General features: G+C 32.8%; 1 protein-coding gene across 2 annotated transcripts in view; it reads right to left on the minus strand.

Moving 5' to 3' along the window:
• Positions 1–21693, minus strand: part of Faf1 (Fas associated factor 1) — a 403819-nt gene that overhangs the window by 232357 nt on the left and 149769 nt on the right. For both annotated transcript variants that reach the window (XM_027944976.2, XM_071617812.1), the window contains exons 5-6: positions 8330–8421; positions 3068–3159 (exon numbers count right to left, since the gene is read on the minus strand). In XM_027944976.2, coding sequence (XP_027800777.1) covers positions 3068–3159; positions 8330–8421 — 184 coding nt within the window. The remainder of the gene's footprint in view (positions 1–3067; positions 3160–8329; positions 8422–21693) is intronic.

Genomic DNA, 21693 nt, shown 5'->3' on the forward strand with positions numbered 1-21693 from the left:
AATAATTTTCACCAAAATTTCAGGAGAAAATGGCTTGTCAGTAAATAGTTTAAGAACTTGGTACTTTATGTTTTATTAAATTATTTAAAATTTACTTAAGAGTAAATTTACAAACTGAAAATTCATGAATATTCTTGAGAAGAATCACAGTAGGTGAAATAACATAAATAAACTCCCTTCAAGAGTATGTATTGTTTTAGAGAATATTAATACTTTATAGGAAAAGAACCTTATGTTTGCTATTGCACTAGAATTGGAATGGTGGTATCTAGGAGCAGAACCTTATCAGAGTTGTTGCATTATAATTACTTTATTCTACAACTACCACCACCACCCCACCCCACCCCCCCCCCCCCGCCAATCTAGCAACATCCACTGAACTGATTCCAGAGAAAAATGTAACAAAATATCAATAAAATCAATTAAATATCAAACCAACCACCTAAACAAAATAGTTTTTTTCACAGAATTTACTATTTTCATAATTTGAAATGGTATATAACTCTAGGAAATTTTTTTTACACTATCATTTAGATATCAAAATTATTTTTATTTCATGAAACACCAAATAAAATGAAAAAAATTACAAGTTAAATTAATTATTACTGTTAGTTTTTAAGGTTTTGTTTTTTGGAATGATTTCCATGAGGGTTGAAGATAAAGCTCAGTGGTAGAGCACTTGCCTAGCATTCAAAGGCCCTGGGTTCAATCCCCAGCACCATAAATAAATGAATGAATGAATTTCCCATGAAATGAGCACTGAAAGTATGTTATAAAAAGCTAATTTCTTGGGGCTGGGGTTGTGGCTCATGGGTAGAGCGTTGACCTAGCACATGCTAGGCCCTGGGTTCGATCCACAGCACCACAATAAAAAATAAATAAAGGCATTGTGTCCAATTACAGCTAAAAATTAAATATTTTTAAAAAAGCTAATTTCTACTTATACCAGAAGATATAGTGGTAAAGCTACCAATAAATAAATAAAAAAACAAACAAACCCTGACTTTTTAGTTAGGTTTTACTAAAATGTATACTAATGTGACTTTTATAACAGCAGGAATCTACATATCCCCTTTTTACATTGTATCTTTTGTTGGCCTTTGAACTTTTCTCTTATTGTTTCAACATAAGAAATGGCATCATTATAACTTGATAAAAATCCATGAAGTCAAATAGGAAAATACTTCTGTGCTTTAGTTCTCATTCTCTAAAAACACTGCCATTTCAGCAGTATTGTAGGCCCCTGCTTGCCTAGGGACCGAGTGATTAGCAATAAGAGGTCAGCCACATGGCAATGAAGAACATTTCCATTAGTCTAGGAAGACATTCTGATAAATCCATTTAATCATACTATTGGAAAGCACAAGATTATAAACAATGATGCTCCTGTCTGCTTTTAATAATGTGGATTACATACTATATGATAGTGATAACACTTTGTTAACTAACTTACAAAATAATGTTTTACCTGACTAGATACAGAATCACACTTACAACTCTTTGTCATAAGCTCATCTGAGTTTTCTATCAACATTACTATAAACACAAGGATTATGTTTGTAGTTTGTACATTTGTGATATTTGTGCATATTCCACTTTTCATTTATATGATCTACATATAGAAGATGAAGAGCAATACAAGAAATTTTTATATTCTTAACCTAGAACAAACTATTTACAGACTATCAAATATAATTATGCTAGATTTAACTTTTCAGTTCAGTGATTTTCTACTTTGATGAAGCCAAATTTAAGATTCCCCTCTCTCTCTCAGTACTTACCTAAAAATGAGAATATTTGGTAGATGACTGGGGAAGAACTTAATGATATTCAAAGCTTAGGAATACAATTTTCTCTAGCACATAAACCAAGCAAATCCACACACCAAGTTGTATTAAAAAGAGGAAAAGAGGCCAGGCCTGGTGGTGCTTGCCTGTAACCCAATAGGCTCAGGAGGTTGAGGCAGGAAGATCCCAAGTTCAAAGCCAGCCTCAGCAACTTAGCAAGACCTTGTCTCAAAACTTGAAAAACAAATAAATAAAGGGGGCTGGGAATGTGGTTCAGTGGTTAAGTGCCTCTGGGTTCAATCCCTGGCACCAAAAGAATAAAAAATAACTAATGAATTAAAAATAAATAATAAGAAGAAATGTGTATAAAAATGTGTATAAAACTGAAAATTTAAAAATCAACTGTAGTTATGGGGTAATATTGTTTAAAAGACTCACAAAATTATTATTCTATCATTAGTATAATCAGTTACTACAGATCATTTGCTTCATCTAGCAATAATAAATTTAATATGCTACTAAATACTAAAATCTCTTTAAAATTCCATAAATGTGTTGAAAAATGAAAACAAAAACAATGATTTCCTCCATTTCTTTTTTTTAACATTTATTTTTTAGTTGTAGGTGGACACAATACCTTTATTTTACTTTTATGTGGTACTGAGGATCAAACGCAGTGCCTTACGCATGCTAGCCAAGTGTTCTATCTCTGAGCCGCAGACCCAACCTAATTCCCTCTATTTCAAAGAGAAAATAATCTTAATAAAAATTTTATGTCTGTTTTCCCAGTTTTATTCTTCAGAGCCCAATGAATATTCTTTAAAGGTATGTCTTCCTCCCTTTCCCCTAATACTGGAGTTTGAACTCAAGGCCTTACACATGCTAGGGAAGCATTCTAATACATCCTCATTCATTGATTCATTCATTCATTCATTTTGATACAGGGTCTCTCTGCATCAGCCTCCCACCCAAGCAGCTAGGATTATAGGCACCACCATGCCCAGTTTAAGGTATATCTTCTTTAGCAATGAAAGCTCAGAGCTCCATTTATTCTTTCTCTTCCCTCTAACTCTAATTCTTCCCTTTCAACCAGAAAAGAGTCATTATAACTATTTTTAAAATATTTGAGTTTTGCTAAAGATTTTCTTTGAGTAAGAAGATTCTGCCTCTAAAACTAACAAATTATCCAGACTAGATAGTTATAGCTTAAAGTAATAGCTTAAAGCAATTTAACAATCAAACTTTTCACTTCAGATTCCCAGGAAAAGCAAACACCTTACCCAGCATGACTAGATGATGAAGGTGGTGGCAAATCTGGTGTAAGGACATAAAGGCTGTTGTTTTTTGGCAAGTGTAGCGATTTTAAGACCGTCTGAAAAAGAAAAAATAAAACAAACATTTGTTAATTTATGGTTTTTTTAAAATAATACTTGAAAATTTAGCAATTTTCTAGTTTGACTTTTTGTCTTTGGGAAATTTCCTAAATAGGGTAATACAAAAGTGCTGAATACAAATAACCTAGTTTCTCTTGTATATATTATAAATTAGTCAAATTATGACTATTAAAGTAAAATGTAAATTCTTTAGCTCATGAAGAGTTACAAATGGATAAACACACACCTGAGACTCATTTAACTTCTTCACTCTAGAAGTATATGCTTGCAACTATTATGCACTGATTCCAGAGTCATTATGACAAATATTAGCAATGAAGATTTTCAGAAATCATTAGACCTTAGAAAGATAAGATAATAGAGAGCACCTCAAGCTAATGATTCTGTAGATAAGGAGGAATTACACTCTGAGAGGTTACCTAACTTGTATATAAGGAAGTATTAATTAGCTCAATTTACTCTTACTCTAGAAACCTTTCCTGTTAAAGCTCTCTGTCTGGAGGGAATAAATTACTCTTGAGCCACATCTGACCTACCATCTAAATAAACCATACACAAGTTTATTACATTTCTTGGCTACAAAATTCAAACATTTCAAACTCATAATATGATAGTAAATACTTGCTGAAATACTTTTGGGCAGCAATAACATTAGGAAGTATATTTTACATCACAGCTCAAGACATAAACTTATTCAACAGATATTTTATTGTGTCACATACTCCTTGATAGGATTACTCCAGCCATGGAGGATAGCACTGAATAGAATAGCCTAAAATAAAATTCCAATCAGAATTCACATTTTAGTAGGAATAAATAAAGTGATCAACCTATATAGCTGAGTATCAGAAAGGGATGAGTTTTTGTTTGTTTGTTTGTTTGTTGTTGTTTTTACTAAAGATAAATCAAGGAAGGAAGAATATGAGATATAGGAGCTCTGTGATTTAAAACGAACTGGTCTCACTTGGAGAATGTAAATTTGAGCAAAGACCTAAAGTTGATAAGAGAAAAAAGCATGAGTATATATAGACAAAGAATATTTCAAGCAAAGGAAAGAGCCAGTACAAAATGTTTAAGGAACAAGAAGGAGTTCAATGTAACTGGAGCCAAGTAAGCACTAGTAGGAGATAAGTCATACAGTAACAGTAACAATAAGGACAGAAAACATGTTGAACCATTTCTATTAATGTAAAGGTTTGGCTTTAATTCTGGATGAGAGGGAAGCTACTGTTGTAACATGATTGAATTCATGTTTAAAAAGAATTATACTGGCAGCCTGGTTCAGAATAGATGAGAAAGGGTTGGCAGAGGAGAGCAGGAGAGCAGGTTAATGAAATAAAATAAGATAAAGCTGAAGGGGGCTTAAGTCAGTATGACAGCAGAAGTGGGGCAAACCAGTTGGATTCTGGATACATTATGAAGATGGTGCCAAAACATTTCCTTACAAACTATATACAGATTATGAGAGAAAAGTATCAATGATGACCCTAAAATTTTAGCTTAAACAAGTAGAAGGATGAAATTGCCATCAACTGATATGGGGAAGGCTAGAGATAAAGACTTACATTTTGGACCCACTAAATAGAAGTGTCTACTAAACATTCAAGTAGAGAAAGTAAGTAAATTACTGGATATAGAAATTTGGAATTCAAGACACGTCTGAAATGGATATATAAATTTTAAAAATATAAAATTACAGGAAAGAACAAAGTCATCAGCTGAGAGTAAGAATGAAGGGTAGTGTAGATAAACCAAGTATATACATTAGGATTTCCTAGCAACATTAAGGAGTGCTCTGAAAATCATGATCATGAATTTAAAAATATACTATCAGGATGATTTTGTTTGTTTCCAGCTACATTTTCCTATAAGACACAGAAAAGCCAGAGAGTTGGATTTAGTCAAAGTAAGGATTTCAGTCGAGCATGATGCTGTATGCAAGAAAATTATAATGACTAATCATGAAATTTAATCTAGAGTAAAATGTGGAGAAAATGATATAATGAACATGAAAAGAGGGAAGAAAAAATGAATTGGCAATATAAATTGGGTTAAGGATTATTGGGATTAGGATAACTAAAATAAGTGAGCGAGAAAGATGAGAGATGATCAGCAAAAAAAAAATGGGAGCTTGAAATTAAGATAAGAGTTGTCATTATTAAAAGATGATAAGACCACAGGTCTGAGCTAAGTGGAGAAAGATTTTTGTAGAGGAGATATTTATGGAACTAAAAGGTTAAAGTATTAGAAAAATCATTTACATTATATTAAGAATTAGGAAACAGTAATTATAAACCAGACACTAAAAATTATCAGGAAATAAAGGGTAATGACTTCAATAAGTAGATGATATAATCTTTTGACATGAAAATCCAAAGTCAAAAGAATTTTACAGAAGAAAAACAGATAAAGGTCTAGAAAAAGAAATGAGGAACAATGAGGCTGAGGGAGGAGAGAAGAGGATAGGAAGTTGGAGGTCAGCCTGGGAAACACAGAAAGACCCCATTGGAAAAGATGACCTCTGTCTTCAAGGGAAGAGTTTGATAATAGAAGGAATTATGCTAATGATTAATTCCTTCCACAGCAAACCTCTGCATGTAGCAAAAAAGTTTAAGATATCATAGAGGAAAAAGGACAGAGACAGGTATGGATGTGTAGGGACTATGAGGATTTAAGTGAGGAATGACTTGGGAATCTCATACTCCTTGCAGTGACTGACAGGGGGGAAAGGTGTAATGAAATTAGTCCAGACTAAATCAAAGCAAATGATAATACAAAGTTAAAGTATTAGAAAGCAAGGAATGGCTGTTTAGTAATACTTCTTAACTGTGCAGATGGAGGTAAGGACTCCTAGGAAAGGATGATCTTACATAAGCAGGGAATAAGAACTTATTCTTTTTTGCGCTACTAGGTATTAAATCTGGAGATGTTCTATCACTGAGTGCTATACAGCCCTTTTTATTTCATTCTGAGACAGGGTCTTAACTAAGTTGTTCAGATTGGCCTTAAATTTATAACTTCTTGCCTCAGCCTCCTGAATAGCAGGGATTATAGGCATGTGCCATGGCATCCAGCTTGAAAGTATTACTGTAATGAAAGCTATGTTAAATATTGTAACATACAGCTTAATCAACATTTTCAAAATGATTGCCTTAGCCAGTGTAGTAGTGTGTGCCTGTAATGGCAGCTACTAGTGAGGCTGAGGGAGAAGGATAACAAGTTGGAGGTCAGCCTGGGAAACATCAAGACCCCACCCCGTGGGGGTGGGGGGGTTTTCTCTTCAAAAACTACTGAAAATTCCATGCAAGATTTTTTCATAGTCACAAGTTTCTAAATAAAAGAATGAATAAATAATATCTATGTAAATGATTACATTTTGGTGTTTTACTTATTTTTGTCAAGACTGTTAGTTCATACTACTCTCTTTTTTTTTTTTTAATAAATCCATGTATAAACTACAACAGCCAGAGGCTTGAGCTGTATGTAGTTCAATGATAGAGCACTTATCTATCATGCATGAGGCTCTTTAGTGATCTCTAGCATTACAAAAACAGAAAAACCACTTAGCACCAGTGGTCAGCAAACTATCAACCACTACAAATTCAGCCTGTTAACTGTTTTTGTATAGTCTGAAAGTTAAGAATGATTTTACATTTTTAAATGATTGGGAGGAAGAATATCAAAAATATATTCTCATGACATGAAATTACATAAAATTTAAATATGTTGTCCATAAATAAAGTTACATTGGGACAGAATTATGCTTGCTCTTTCACATATTGTCTACGGCTGCTTTCACTCTTTCTTGACAGCCAAGTCAAATAGCTGCAATAGAGACCTTAAGGCCCACAAAGCCTAAAATATTTATTATGGTAGTTTTATACAGAAAACTTGCTAACTCCTAACTTATACCTAAACTTATAAATATTTTGTCTACCTGAAATTCCTGTAAATAACTTATTGAAATACTCTAAACTTCTCCTTATATCACATGAACTCACATATGATCTAAAATCACAATGACTATCTGAAGCTTTTCACAGAGAACTGAACAAAAAGTTGCAGATTCTATTTATGCCTGATTGTAAAAATATTGACTCAGTAACAGTATGGGAAGAGTCAATATATTATTTCTACCTCAAACATTTACAACTTTAGATTTAACTCATTTCTTTTCCTCCGTCCTCACTCTTTCTGTAAAAATAAGGTGTATGAAACATTTTATACCCAAGGCTGCTAATACATGCCCCTAAGAACAGAAGCTATTATCTGAAAATTACAACATTGCAGATTCTTAAAATATTATTCATTCCACTCACCTGCCACTATCCAAGTAAACAAAGAAATATTCTATCATTTAAATTTTCTAAGTTTTAAGTTTCCCATTATTATCTTTGTTTCATAATTTACACTTGCAAAAACGTATACATTGTGTGAGGGGCTGGAGGTATAGCTCAGTTGGTAGAGTGCTTGTCTCGAAAGCACAAGGTCCTGGGTTCAATCCCCAGCACGCCCCCCCCGCAAAATATATATATATATATACATATACACACACACATTGTGTGAGACTTCTTTCAGGTAAGTAAGTAATTGTTCAATAAATTATCATTCCAGAGCACTCACTGACACTCTTAAGAAGTTTGAGAAAAAGACGGACATCTTAAAAAAAAAGAATGTCAAAATTCCTATAAAATACTTAGAAAAAAATATTCCACATAATATTTTCATTTACATAACTCATTTAAAACTATTTTTGGTTTAGTACAAAAAGACTTTAGCTTGAAAATCACTGTGGATTACATAAACAAAATTACTATCATCAAATCTATTTCTGGCATATATAACAATATTAGTCAAAATCAATTTTTATATACAAATTAGTCAATTGCATAATTTTATTTTATTTCTTGGCAATTAAGAAACTCACACTGGCCGTGAATGGTGGTGCATGCCTGTAATCCTAGTGACCAGGGAAGCTAAGACAGAAAGATTACCAAGTTCAAGGCTAGCCTCAGCAACTCAGTGAGGCCCTAAGCAACTGAGACCCTGTCTCAAAATAAAAAGGGCTAGGGATATATCTCAGTGATAAAGGGGCCCTGAGTTCAATCCCCAGTACTAAATACCAAAAAAGCAAGAAAAGAAACTCACACTGTCCTCCACATCTCCAGTTTTCCAGCCTTTTAACAGCATTTTAGACACAGGAATCTGAAGTTCATTTTCTAGAATCTGTTTAATTTCTCCTGTATAAATAAGAAGAGACCAAAGATTACCAACAAAAAAACACTGCCAATATTTGTCCATAATAGGACTAGCATTAATATTTCCATATAGTATACAATGACATTTTTCACATGCATGATATTTTTAAAATTTAGTCCAAACTTCAAATCTCCTTGATCACACAACTTAGTGCCCCCTTGAAGAACTCAGGCTTCAACATTAATTATGCAAAAATCCACAATTAATTAAATAGTTCATTAATTAATGTACTAATCTGTTTAAAAGCGTGGCTTCTAAATAAATAGATATCAGTGACTGGAGGTTTGAATAGAGAAGCCAATCAATTGACAATATCTATCATGTGCTCAGTATATGATAGGAGTAGCAGATAAAGTATAAATCCTATGGCATAATAATAGTTCACAGAGAGCAGGTTTTATAATGAAAATCTATGTTGAAATTTTATTTTGGGAAAATAAAATAACTTGCCTGCTCTTATTTCTGCTTCTATAAAATGGAAAAGAATATCACCTATCTCATCTATCCATAGGATACAAGTATGAAAGGAGATAATATACCTTAAATAAGAAGAGACTGGAAAAAAAAAAAGCCAATGTATATGATCTACAAGACAATTTAAATTTTATTGAAGAGTAAAGCAAAAGAATTTCAGAGGGCGGGGGGAAACTAGAGATGAAACTTAAGGAAATTCTATTCAGTAAAGATAAGAAATTGAAAGGTTTTTTTTAAAAAAATTGAACAAGATGCTAATGAGAAACAGTGAGGAAGCACAATTTTTCCATATTTTTCAGAAATTCTTTTTCACAAATCACATCTACTTACAAATTAATGCTGAGCTCTCATACTATGCTATGTGAAACAGAACACTGAATCAAAATATGCAAATCTGTCATATATCTGCTTATACTGGATTGCTGCTGGTCTATAATTTTAGAGTAAAAATAATTTAATTTCACTTTAAAATAACAGAAACATCTGATCTAGTTAAAGAGGGAAAATAATTCCATGCCATTAAAGGAAAAGCAAAGCAAGAGGAAAAAAACTTATGCTACATAAGTTCTATGCAACACAACTGCTGAAGTAGGTAATGCTACAACTTGCCTCAGTGACAATTTTTACTTTCCAAAAGAAAGTTCCTATCTGGACACTTTGGATAATGCCTCGCCATCATAAAAACAATTCTGGTTCAACACTATATTTGTAGAACAAACTTTAATCAACCTTGTCATTCAAAAATGTCACTGCTGACAAAGAAAGTATCATTCTGTTTACAGAAATAGTAAAAAGGTAAGCTTTACTTTTCATACCAAATACATATAAACATTGCCCTTTCATTCAGGCTAAGGCTGGTATTTCTGGAGCTGTGCCTGTCTAGAACTGGGCATATGCATTTGCAAAAGTCTGTTCAATGCTTTCTTCTTCTCAGAAACATACCTCCACCTGACACCTCCTTCTTACAATCCTGAAAACAAAAAAACAACCATAAAAAAATATTAGCTTAAAGTCTCAATTACTGGGGGCTGGGGTTGTGGCTCAGCCATAGCATGCTCACCCAGCACATGTGAAGTGCTGGGTTGTATCCTCAGCACCTCATAAAAATAAATAAATAAAAATAAAGATATGGTGTCCAACTGCAACTATAAAAAATGTTTTTTTTTTAAAAAAAGTCTTGTTTTGAACAACAAATTAAAAAAAAAGTCTCAATTACTCTTTGCAGAAAGCCTGAAGAATATGAGACCAAAAAAAAAAAAAAAAAAAAAACACTTTTGTTCCACAGACAGGAATAAAAAACAAAGTCAGTTATCTAATCTTCTTTTCTCCTCCCCCTTACTGCTACCTTTTCTTGTCCTCTAAGAATTCTACTACAATTCTCACTATTCTGTTCTTTTTCTATGAAATCAACTTTGTTAGCTTCAGAATATGAGTTGAGAGCATGTGGCATTTGTCTTTCTGTACCTGGTTGATTTCACTTAATAATGACCTCTACTTTCATCCACTTGGACACAAATGATAGGATTTCATTCTTTTTATGGCTGAATGATATTTCACTGTGAATCTATATCACATTTTGTCTACTCACATCCCCACCAGTTAATATACATCCCCATTAAGAGTGAGAGTTCCCCTTTTCTCTTCATATTCACTATCATTTTTTGCTTTTTCATTATTACAGGTTTTCTGACTGGGGTGAGATGTTATCTCACTGTGGTTTTAATTTATATCTCCCTAACAATTAGTAATGTTAGCATTTTTTTTCATATATTTTTTGGCCATTTGTATAACTTCTTTCCAGATATGTCTACTCAAATCAGGCCTCCATTTTTTTTTTTTTTAAACAATGGGGCTCTCGTTAATTTGTCCAGGATGAACCTGAACTACCTGGCTCAAAAGATCCTCTTTCCTCAGCCTGCTAGGAGTACAGGCATGTTCACATGTGTGAGGACTGGACACCGAGAGCTTTACATTTGAGCTACATCCCCAATCCTTTTTATTTTTTGAGACAGGGTGTTGCTAAGTCACTGAGGGGTCTTGCTAATTGTTGAGGTTGGCCTGGAATTTGCCATTTTCCTACCTCAGCCGCCTGAATCACTGGAATTGTATATGCCACTGTGCCAGCTATTTGATATTTTATTTTTTAAAAATTTTTTAATATTTATTTAGTTAGTTAGTTTTTTGGCAGACACAACATCTTTTTTTATTTTATTTTTATGTGGTGCTGAGGATCGAACCCAGCGCCGCACTCATGCCAGGCGAGTGCATTACCGCTTGAGCCACATCCCCAGCCCTATTTGATATTTTAAAAATCAGATTATTGGGTTTGTTGTTGCTGCTGTTGTTGAGGTTTTTTATTTTTCATATATTCTGGATAGTAATCTTATCAAATATTTCCTTATCAAAGTTTCCAAATATTTTCTCCCATTGTTTAGTTTGCATCTTCATTATAATTAGGAGGGGTGAGTTCTAATTTTATACAGCACAGTTGGGTGACTATAGTTTAACAACTTATTATATATTTTATGAAGAACTGAAAGGACTTTGAAGGCTCCAAACACAAATAAATGATAAATTTTTAAGGAGATGGAAATGCTAATTATTTACCCTGATTTGACTATTACACACTATATACATGTATCAAATTACCACATTGTATCCCATAAACATGCACATTTATGTGCTAATTAAAAAAGAAAAATTGAAGTCTTTTAAATTTGCACTGGAGAAACTCTAAAATATTTTCACTAATAATAAAAGTAACACATACATATTTTAAGAAACAAAATACAAAAAACAATTCCTATATCAACCCCCCCCCAAAAGAAAACAAAGCCAGAACCACGACAGCAATCTGAGTTCCTCATATTTTAACAATTATTCTGTATTTACCTCAATTCAAAAAATGTTGGTTTGAGTTGTATCATTATTACAACTCATGAGGTAACATATACATTAACTTTCTAGCATGGAAATTGTCAATGTAGGCTCTCAATTACCTGGTTATTATGTTTTAGGATATCTAAAATAATTTAGAGCAGAGAAATGCTACAGTACAGCAAGTCTCATTCCTACTTGGATCTGCCTAATTCCCAAAAACTTACTACAAAATAGCACTGCCATTAGTGTTCACCCCTCTCCCCCATGTTATTTGGACAATTGTCAAGATAGGCCATTGTCACCAAGAACACATCACTGAATCCAATAGCTTACTTTAAAAAAAAAACTTGAGATACCTCAAAAATTAAAAATAAAACTACTATTTGAATCAGCAATTCCACTAATGGGTATATATCCCAGTGAAATCACTATATCTAAGAAATCTGTACTTCATATTCATTGTAGCACTGTTCACAATAGCCAGGAAATGGAAACAACCTAAGTGTTCATCAGTGGGTACATATACACAATGGAATACTATTCAGTCATAAAAAAAATACTATCTTTTATACAACACGAATGAAAAATGGAGCTCATTATGCCAAGTAAAATAAGCCAGGCACAGAAAGAGAAGTACCACATGATTTCAATCAGATGTAGAATCTACAAAACTTCACAGAAGTTCATAGATGTTGAAAGTATAATGGTGGTCACCAGAAACTAAGGAGTAGGGAAGAAGGAGAGAAAGGTGAAAGGCTGACCAATGAGTACTAAGAAACAGGAGCAAGAAGTCTGGCTTGCTGTATACTGCATATTTTAAAGTGCTAGAAGAAAGGATTTTGAAAGTTTTTACCAGAAATGACGAATATTTGAGGAGACAGATATGATAAACACCATACTTTCATACATGTATATGTGGTATAACTTGGTGCTCCAATAATATCACATTAATATCCCCTAATGTACATTTTTAGGTTTAATATGTCAGTTAAAATAAAATTTAAAAAACACTTAATTGAATTATAATTTACAAATAATAAAATTGTGATTTTTGAGGTGAGATTTAAAAATATTTTCACTGTTGCAATCACCATACAATCAAGATAAAGAATATTTCCTGTAACACAAAAAGCCTACTTATACCATTCTGAAATTAAAAACCAGCCTCCATACCAACCACTGATCCTCATTTTCATCCTAAAAATTAGTTTTGTCTGTTTTCTTTTCTGTCCATGTTGTTCATCCATGTTACTATATATACCAATTATATAGCTCCTTTTCATTGCTGAGTACTATTCCTTTAGTGGTTGACAGCTTCTGAAATGGCTTCCAATCATCCCACCTCCTATTGCCCTTTATAAATCTCCTTGAGGGTGGTTGTATCTAAGTATTGTTTCTATAATGGTCAACAAATATATAAAAAAATGTTCAACATCTCTACCAATTAGAGAAATGCAAATTAAAACTAGGATTCCATCTCACTACAGTCAAAATGGCAACTATCAAAAATACAAGTAACAATAAATGCTGGTGAGGATGTGGAGAAAGTTTACTCATACATTGTTGGTGGGACTGCAAACTGATGCAATCATTATGGAAAGCAGTATGGATTCCTCAGAAAACTTGGAGTGGAGCCACCATTTGACTCAGTTATCCCACTCCTTAGTTTATACCCAAAGGACAGCATACTACAATGATGCAGTCACATCAATGTTTATAGCAACTCAATTCACAATAGCTAAGTTATGGAATGAACCTAGTGCCCTTCAACAGATGAATGGATAAAGAAAATGTGATATACATACATAGACACACACACACAGGCATATTACTTAACCAAAAAGAATAAAATTATGGCATTTGCCAGTAAATGGATGGAACTGGAGACTATCAAGCTAAGTGAAATAAGGCAAAATCAAAAATCCAAAGGTCAAATGTTCTCTCAGATATGTGGATACTAACACACCATAAGGGTGGCAGGGAGAACAGAAGTTCATTGGATTAGACAAAAGGGAAAGAAGGGAAGAGAGGGGGGATAGGAAAAGGAAAGACAGTAGAATGAATCAGACATAACTTTCCTATGTTCATATATGAATACATGACCAGTGACACACCACATCACATACAACCACAAGAATGGGATCCTAATTAGGATAAGTTATACTCCATGTATGTATAATGTGTCAGAATACACTCTACTGTCATGTATATCTGAAAAGAATAAAATTTTTAAAAAAGAATAAAACAGAGTTGGCACAGTGGCACACGCCTGTAATCTTGGTGGCATGGGAGGCTGAAGCAGGAGAATCACCAGTTCAAAACCAGCCTCAGCAAAAGCCAGATGCTAAGCAACTCAGTCTCTAAATAAAATACAAAATATAGGGGGATGTGGCTTAGTGATTGGGTGCCCTGAGTTAATCCTCAGTACCCCCCCCCAAAAAAAGAATAAAATAAAAGTGAAATAATATCATCTCAGAAGTTAGATCACAAAATACTGGGACTTATATCTCTTTCTGAGGCCCCCAGTTCAACAGCCCACAAGAAAATCAAAAACAAGTAACCTCAGAAGTAGGTTTTTTTCTCAGTTGAACCTTGAGACTACATAATGATTGCAGCCCAAAAGAAACTATTTATACCATGATTCCTGATTTATATATAACTGTGAAATACACATCATCTTTTAAGTCACTAGATTTGGGTAATTTCTTACAAAGTAACAACCAATACATGTGGATATAGTACAATTGTTTACCTATCTGTTGGTTGATGAATATTTGAGCTAATTCTATTGTTCCATATTGGAAATAAAAGCCACAATGACATTACTGTGAACATATGTATTGATTTCTCTTAAGTAAATATGTTAAGAACAGAATTGCTAGACAGAACCTTGTTTAATCTCATTTAAAAACCTGCCAAACTATTTTGCAGAGTGACTGTACCAAGTTCCATTTGTTCCCTATCGCTAACAACAATTGGAATTTTTAGTGTTTTTAATTTTAGCCATTCCAACAGGTATAGTTTCTCATTGTATTTTAAATTTATATTCCCGGATTATTAATCACTAATGCCACTAAGCATCCTTCTGTGTTTACTGCCTATTTGCGTATCATCTTCTATAAAGTACTGAACAGTATTATCAGTGGACCTATCATTGCTCTCTATCTGAGGAGCAATGTACTTGGTCTCTCCTTGTAAAGTATTATTCGTATGTTCTTGAGCACCATCCTTTATTAGTTGAAAAAGTTCCCTTTAATTCCTATGTTGCTCTAGTTTTGGTTTTATTTTTTAACATGAAATGGGTATTGAATATTGTTAAATGCTTTTCCCTTCATATATTGAGATGATCAAATAATTTTCTCATTATTGTGCTAATATGGAGAATTACAGTGATGGTTTATAACCTGTTAATCAAATCTTTCATTTCTAAAACAGCCTACTTCATGGTGAATACACTTAATTATATTTTGCAGGATTCAATTTGCAAATATTTGTAAAGGATTTCTGCCTCTGTAGTTATAAGAATATTTGCTTTCTTTTTTTCATGTAATATCTTTTTTAAAATATTTTTTCATGTAATATCTTTTTTCTTATAATATCTTTTTTTCTGTAATATCTGTTTTGGATATTAGGATAATGCTGGCCTCATAAAAATAAATTACAAAATGTTTCATCTTTCTCTGTTTTGTGAAGGATTGATAAGATTTCTTCCTTAAATATTAGGTAGAATTTACCAGAGACACCATCTGGGCTTGGGGTTTTCTTAATGGGAAGGTTTTGTTCGTTAATTCAATTTATATATTTAATGTACAAGTACTCACGTATTTTACTTTTACTTCTGTAAGTGCAATAACCTGTACACTTAAAAAATAAATTTTCTAACCCTTTAAAGTTTCATGTATCTTTAAATTTTGCTAGCCTAAGTTTCTTCTTAATATTGCTTATGGGGGCTGGAGATAACCCAGTGAGACAGAATTTGCCCAGTATGCTCAAAACACTAGATGAGACTTCCAGCCAAGAGAGAAAAAAGAGAAAGAATAGAAAGAAAAGGAAGGAAAGAAGGGAGGGAGGGAGGGAGGGAGGGAAGGAAGGAAGGAAGGAAGGAAGGAAGGAAGGAAGGAAGGAAGGAAGGAAGGAAGGAAGGAAGGAATATTGTCCATGTGTTAATATTTGTAGATACCTCTTTCATTCACAATGTTAATAACTTGTGTTTTCTTTTTTCTTCTTGTTCATACTAGTGAGAGTTATTGACTTTTATTAATCTCCAAGTTTTAAGTTTTGCTCGTTTTCCTAATATTTAACCATTTTCTACTTTATTGACTTCTGCTCTTTTACCTATTTTCCTCTGAGTATACTTTGGGTTTGATTTCCTCTTCTTTTTAAAATTTCTTAATAGATAAAGTTATGGTTAACATAAAATAAACTGAATATATTTAAAATCAAGAATTTGATAAATGTTGACAAGTGTATCCAACAGTGAACCACCACACTTAAGGTTATGAATTTATCCATCACTCCCCAAAGGTATCCTTATGCTTCTTGATAATTCCTCCATACTACCCTTCACCTTCGCCCCAAGCAAACACAAATTTTATTTCTAGACTATAGATTAGTTTGAATTTTCTAGAATTTTATATAAATGTAATTGCTGAATGTCCTATCTGGCTTTTTTCAAAATAAATTGTCAGAGATTGTTCTACATTGTTGCATGTAACAACAATCCTATGTTTTCATTACTAAGTAGCATTCTATTGTATGGATAGAAATCAAATTATCTACTCACTGGCTTATGAACATATGGGGTTGTTTCTGGTTTGGGGCTATTACAAATCATGTTGCTATGAACAATAATGTACATGTCTCTGATGAACATATGCTTTCATTATTCTTGGCTAAGTACCTAGGAGAGAAATGGCCAGTGTATTTTTAACTAAGAATCTGCCTAATTTTTTTCTAAAGTGGTTTTCTCTTGTAAGCCTTTTAGTTCACTAATCTTTTCTTCTTCAATTTCTGACCAGCTATTAAGTACATCTGGTATATTTGTCATCTGAAGGAAGCATCACAGTCTTCATCTCTGGATGTTCAGTTGGGTAATTTGTACATTTCTAAGGACTTATTTTAAATCTTTTCCTCTCTTTTTGAACACAAGTAATAAAATTATAATTGTTCTAGTAACATTACTTAATAATCCTAACATCTGTGCCAGCTCTGGGTTGGTTTTGATTGATTTATCTCAGTATGAGCCAGATTTCCCTGCATTTTTATATGTCTGGTGATATTTTTTACCGGATGCTTAACACTGAATGTTATCTCTTTGGGGTGCTGGATTTTTCTATTCAGATAGATACATAGATAGATTCTTGAACTAGCTTCTCTGATGCAATTAAGTCACTTGGACATAGTTCAATCACTTTGCATTTTGTTTTTAAGATTTGTTAGTCAGCCCCACCAGAGCAGTACATCTAAGGCTAATTAGTCACCAGTACTGAATGAAGCAAGACCCTTCTGAGTAGTCTATCCAAAGCCCCATGAATTGTGAGGTTTTCTAGTCCAGCTGGTGGGAACAGACACTATGACCAGGCTTGTTCCCATAAGCCTTTTGGGTGGTGTTTTAACTACTTTTAGGAGTGAGAGTAAGTCTGATTACTGTTATTCTATCTTGGCTAGAAGCTGAAGTAAGAACTTTTCTTATTTGTTGGTGGAAATTTCAATCATTGCTTTTATAGCTTTCTTCTCTTATAATTAATCATTTGAACTTAAAAGTTCTTAAGTTTCCCTCTTAATATCACTTTGCTGACATCAAACAATCATAATTCAGATCAAAATATTTTCTAAATTTCCCTTGTGAGTTCTTCTTTCACCTATGTTTATTTAGAAATATGTTTGTTATTCCCAAATATTCTGGGAACTTCCCTTTGTGGAATATCTCCCCCAACCCACCTCCAGATTCTTTTAAAGAGTACATTACTACTGAGTTTCAGCAATTTGATTATAATGTGACTTGATATGGTTTCCTTTAAATCTGGTTTCTTTCTAAATAAATTGTCAGAGATTTTTCTACATTGTTGCATGTAATAACAATCTATACTTTCATTACCAAGTAGTTTCTATTGTATGGATATGAACCCAATTATCTTCTTAGTTCTGATTTATTACCAAATAACTTTCTGAGATCTGTGAATTCAGTTTTCCTCAATTTTAGCTAGCAATGGACTATTTTCTTTTTCTTTAAAATTTCCCCTTTTCCACTATACCAATAATTTTGGAGGTTCTAATCACTCATTATACCAATTTGTTTCCCCGTACAGGCCACTCAGGCTCCAGCCTTCCCTCCCTACCCACTTATTCCAGTATTTTTGTTGTGTGTGTGTGCAGCAGTTCACATTGCTTTGTTGCTATCTCTCCTAATTCATTGATATTTTCTTTAATCTCTGTAATCTATCTGAGTAACTTTTTAATTTTACAATTTCTATATTCAGTTACATATTTTTCATTAGGTTATTTTCAAATATTTTACATTACTTTCCTCATTAAATTCTTGATTTCCTTTACATTGCTAAGCATGTTTATAAGACCTGTTTTCAAACCCTCATCTACTTCGTCACAGCTATTAAAGGATATGTTTTTATTTTCTACTTGTTCTTGGGGTTGTAATTCATATTTGTTATTTCTACTGGTGTCCACTACTTTTTGACTGACTGCCAGACATTGTGAAAACCACATTAATGAGTGTCTAGATTTAGTAGTTTGCCTTTTAAAGAGTGTGGAAGTTTATTCTGGCAAGCATTTAAACTTCTTGTATATCAGACTGATTATTCTGAAACTCCTTTATAAGCTTTTATCAGGTGCATCCAAAGCAGTAATTCTCAAAAACATAGCTAAAAGACTCCTGAGGTTCCTTGGAACTGATAATACAAAAGTACTGCTGTGTAAAACTGCAGATGTCTTATCACAAATAAAAACAGAGGTGCTAAAATGAATGAGTTGTCACTCCATTATATTTTTCACCACCAAAACAAAAAACATTTATACATGTTTCATGAAGTAACAAAAATATTACTCTTATCAAATTTTGATGTTTTTAACATAATGTGTAATGAAATTGGAATTACCTAAAAGCACTTCTGCTACATACTCAAGTGTAATCACTGCCTTAAGTCAAAGGACTTGGGTTTTCGCAGAATATCATTTTTATTTGAACAAGTAACTAACAAACTATAGCATTCAAACTACGTATTTTCTCAAAATTGAACAAAGGTGAGCCAATTTAAAAAAAAAACACATGAGTAAGGCCCCGAGTTCAATTCCCAGTACAATGGGGAAATTTTGAAGAAAACAATTGCAATTTGTTTTCAATAAATTTAAACCTTCAAATTAAAATCCAAATGTTGAGGGGCTGAGGCTGTGGCTCAGCGGTAGAACACTCACCTGGCACGTGCGAGGCGCTGGGTTCAATCCTCAGCACCACATTAAAAAATAAAAATAAATGAAAAAAAAAAATATATATATATATATATATTATTTTTAAAAAATCCAAATGTTGATTTGTACCTGCCACTAGGAGACTGATAACTTCCTTATACATTTGTTTTGTGAGATTATTAACAAATGTATTTATCATGTATGTATCAACATATGATTGATATGCATAATGAAGTGAATCCATATTTTCCAAGTGGTTAATTCATATATATTCCAGTAATCTCGATTTTACAGATGTCCTAGCTCTTTTCCTCAAATCAGTTAAGACTCTTCAGCTTGCTTAAGGTCCTTTTTCCTTTTTTAAATTCATATTAATCCTACACTGAAATATAAGATATTTCAATGGATTTTAATATAACAGAATGTTAAAATTTCAAAGTAGTTTCAGAGTTTATATTGCAACTAAACTTAAACCATCCATCACTAAATTTTGGTACAGTATTTAAAAAGAATGTCACAATTACCTGGCTATTCAAATACTCCTCTTTTCTCGAAATACACATCTATTTAAAGTAGTATTTTCTTATGTTCTTCAATAGAAGTAATATACTGCAACAGAATGAGGGGAGTTGCTGACATAAGAAGCTACCTGCTTTCTATACAGATAAAAATCTGAAGTTTGCCAAACTTTTTGGTTTTGGAAAGTTATTTTTCATTTCAAATTTAATTTTGACAAGCAATGGGTTCATTATTGCTATACATTAATTAATCAATAAATATTCTTTAAATTTCTCAGTTTTAATTCTAATACGGAAAACATTATTTCTGGGGTCACTACTAATTGTCCCATATATTTCCCTTTGGACTATTAAATAAATTTAACAGTCTCTTAGCCTCATCTATGAGTTCAAGGGAGTCAAAGATTTGCAGGAAGCACGATCGAGATTTCTGAAATTTTTCTCTTGTCTCTATAGATTGTTCCCTATATATTCCCGTGATCAATTTTATAGATGTCCTGGCTCTTTTCCTCAAACCAGTTAAGATTCTTCAGCTCTGCTTAAAGTCCTTTTTCTTGAACCATAATAGAAACCTCCTCCAGAAAGAAATCAGAGGCAATATAGGGCTCACCTGGCTTGTTTTCTGTGTCTCAGGGATCACAGACAGATGCTGCTGGTTTTCCAGTGCTTAACAAGAGTTGTTCATATATTTTGTCCATTTTTCCAGGCACTCTTACACACGAATGAATGCTAATATAAACCAAGCTATTACCAGAAACTAATTATCCTGAAGAATAATATGTATATTCAAATGTTGCTCTGAACACAATTTTCTTTGTAGAAATTCTTGTCATTTTCTGTAGTGCACACCAATTACTGCCAAGAAATAGCTCAATGATCTGCCAAGATTGAAGAATTTCAGAAAACTAACCAGTCACAAATAGAATTCATTAAAACTTATTTCCCCAACTATTATGCATGGTAATTCTATTTTACATGAAAATGCCTACCTTCACATTGGAAAATAGGGTAGGTTATATTCACACAGTTGTATGTTAACATGAACCAAGCTATTACCATAAATCATTTCATTTAACAATTTATATTATAGATTAATAAAGATAATTCAAATGTTGCTGAGTAAAATTGTCTTTCCTTTTTGTTTCTTTTAAGCAATTTTTATTTGTACATATTAATTATACAGAATAATGGTTTCATTGTGGCATATTTGTACATGCATATAACATAATCTGATGAATTTCACTCCCCAGCACAATCCCTTGCCCTCCCTTCTTCCCTAGACCTGATCCCCTTCCTCTACTATAATGGTGTCCCTTCTAATTTCACAAAATTCCTTTTTATTTTTATTTTTTTCTCTCTGACACAGTCTTTCTGAGTCTGGTTTAATTTACTTAGCATAATACGCTCTAGTTTCATCCATTTTCCTGGAGAAGATATTATTCCATTCTTCTTTATAGCTGAATAAAACTCCATTGTTTTCATTATCACATTTTCTTTAGTCACTCATCTATTGATGAACACCTAGGCTGGCTCCATAATTTGGCTACTGTGAATTGTGCACCTTTATGGGAATGTATGTATCTCTAAAATAGGCTATCTTTAATTCTTTTGGATAGATACCAAGGAGAGGTATAGCTAGATCATAAGCTTTGCTTTTTGTTTTTAACAACAACCTTTTACTAGAACATTCTAATTTTGAATGAACAGAAAGTTTAATTTCAAAAATTAAAGTAAAATAGGGGGAAAAAAAACCCTACCTAAGCCCAAGTCAACAATTGCTCAATGAATTTTGGCATACCCAGGAAAAAAAAAATAATCAGCAAAAGGTCATTCCATCTAGTCTGCTTAACATTCCAATAAACTAAGAATAGATTTTCCAAACTCTATTTGCCACTTAAATGCCTGAAAAACAGATCAGTTCAAATATTTTTTAATTTTTCTTCAGAGTTCCAAATCTTA

The sequence above is a fragment of the Marmota flaviventris genome, chromosome 10 (genome assembly GCF_047511675.1).
Source record: "Marmota flaviventris isolate mMarFla1 chromosome 10, mMarFla1.hap1, whole genome shotgun sequence".
NCBI classification, from domain to species: domain Eukaryota; kingdom Metazoa; phylum Chordata; class Mammalia; order Rodentia; family Sciuridae; genus Marmota; species Marmota flaviventris.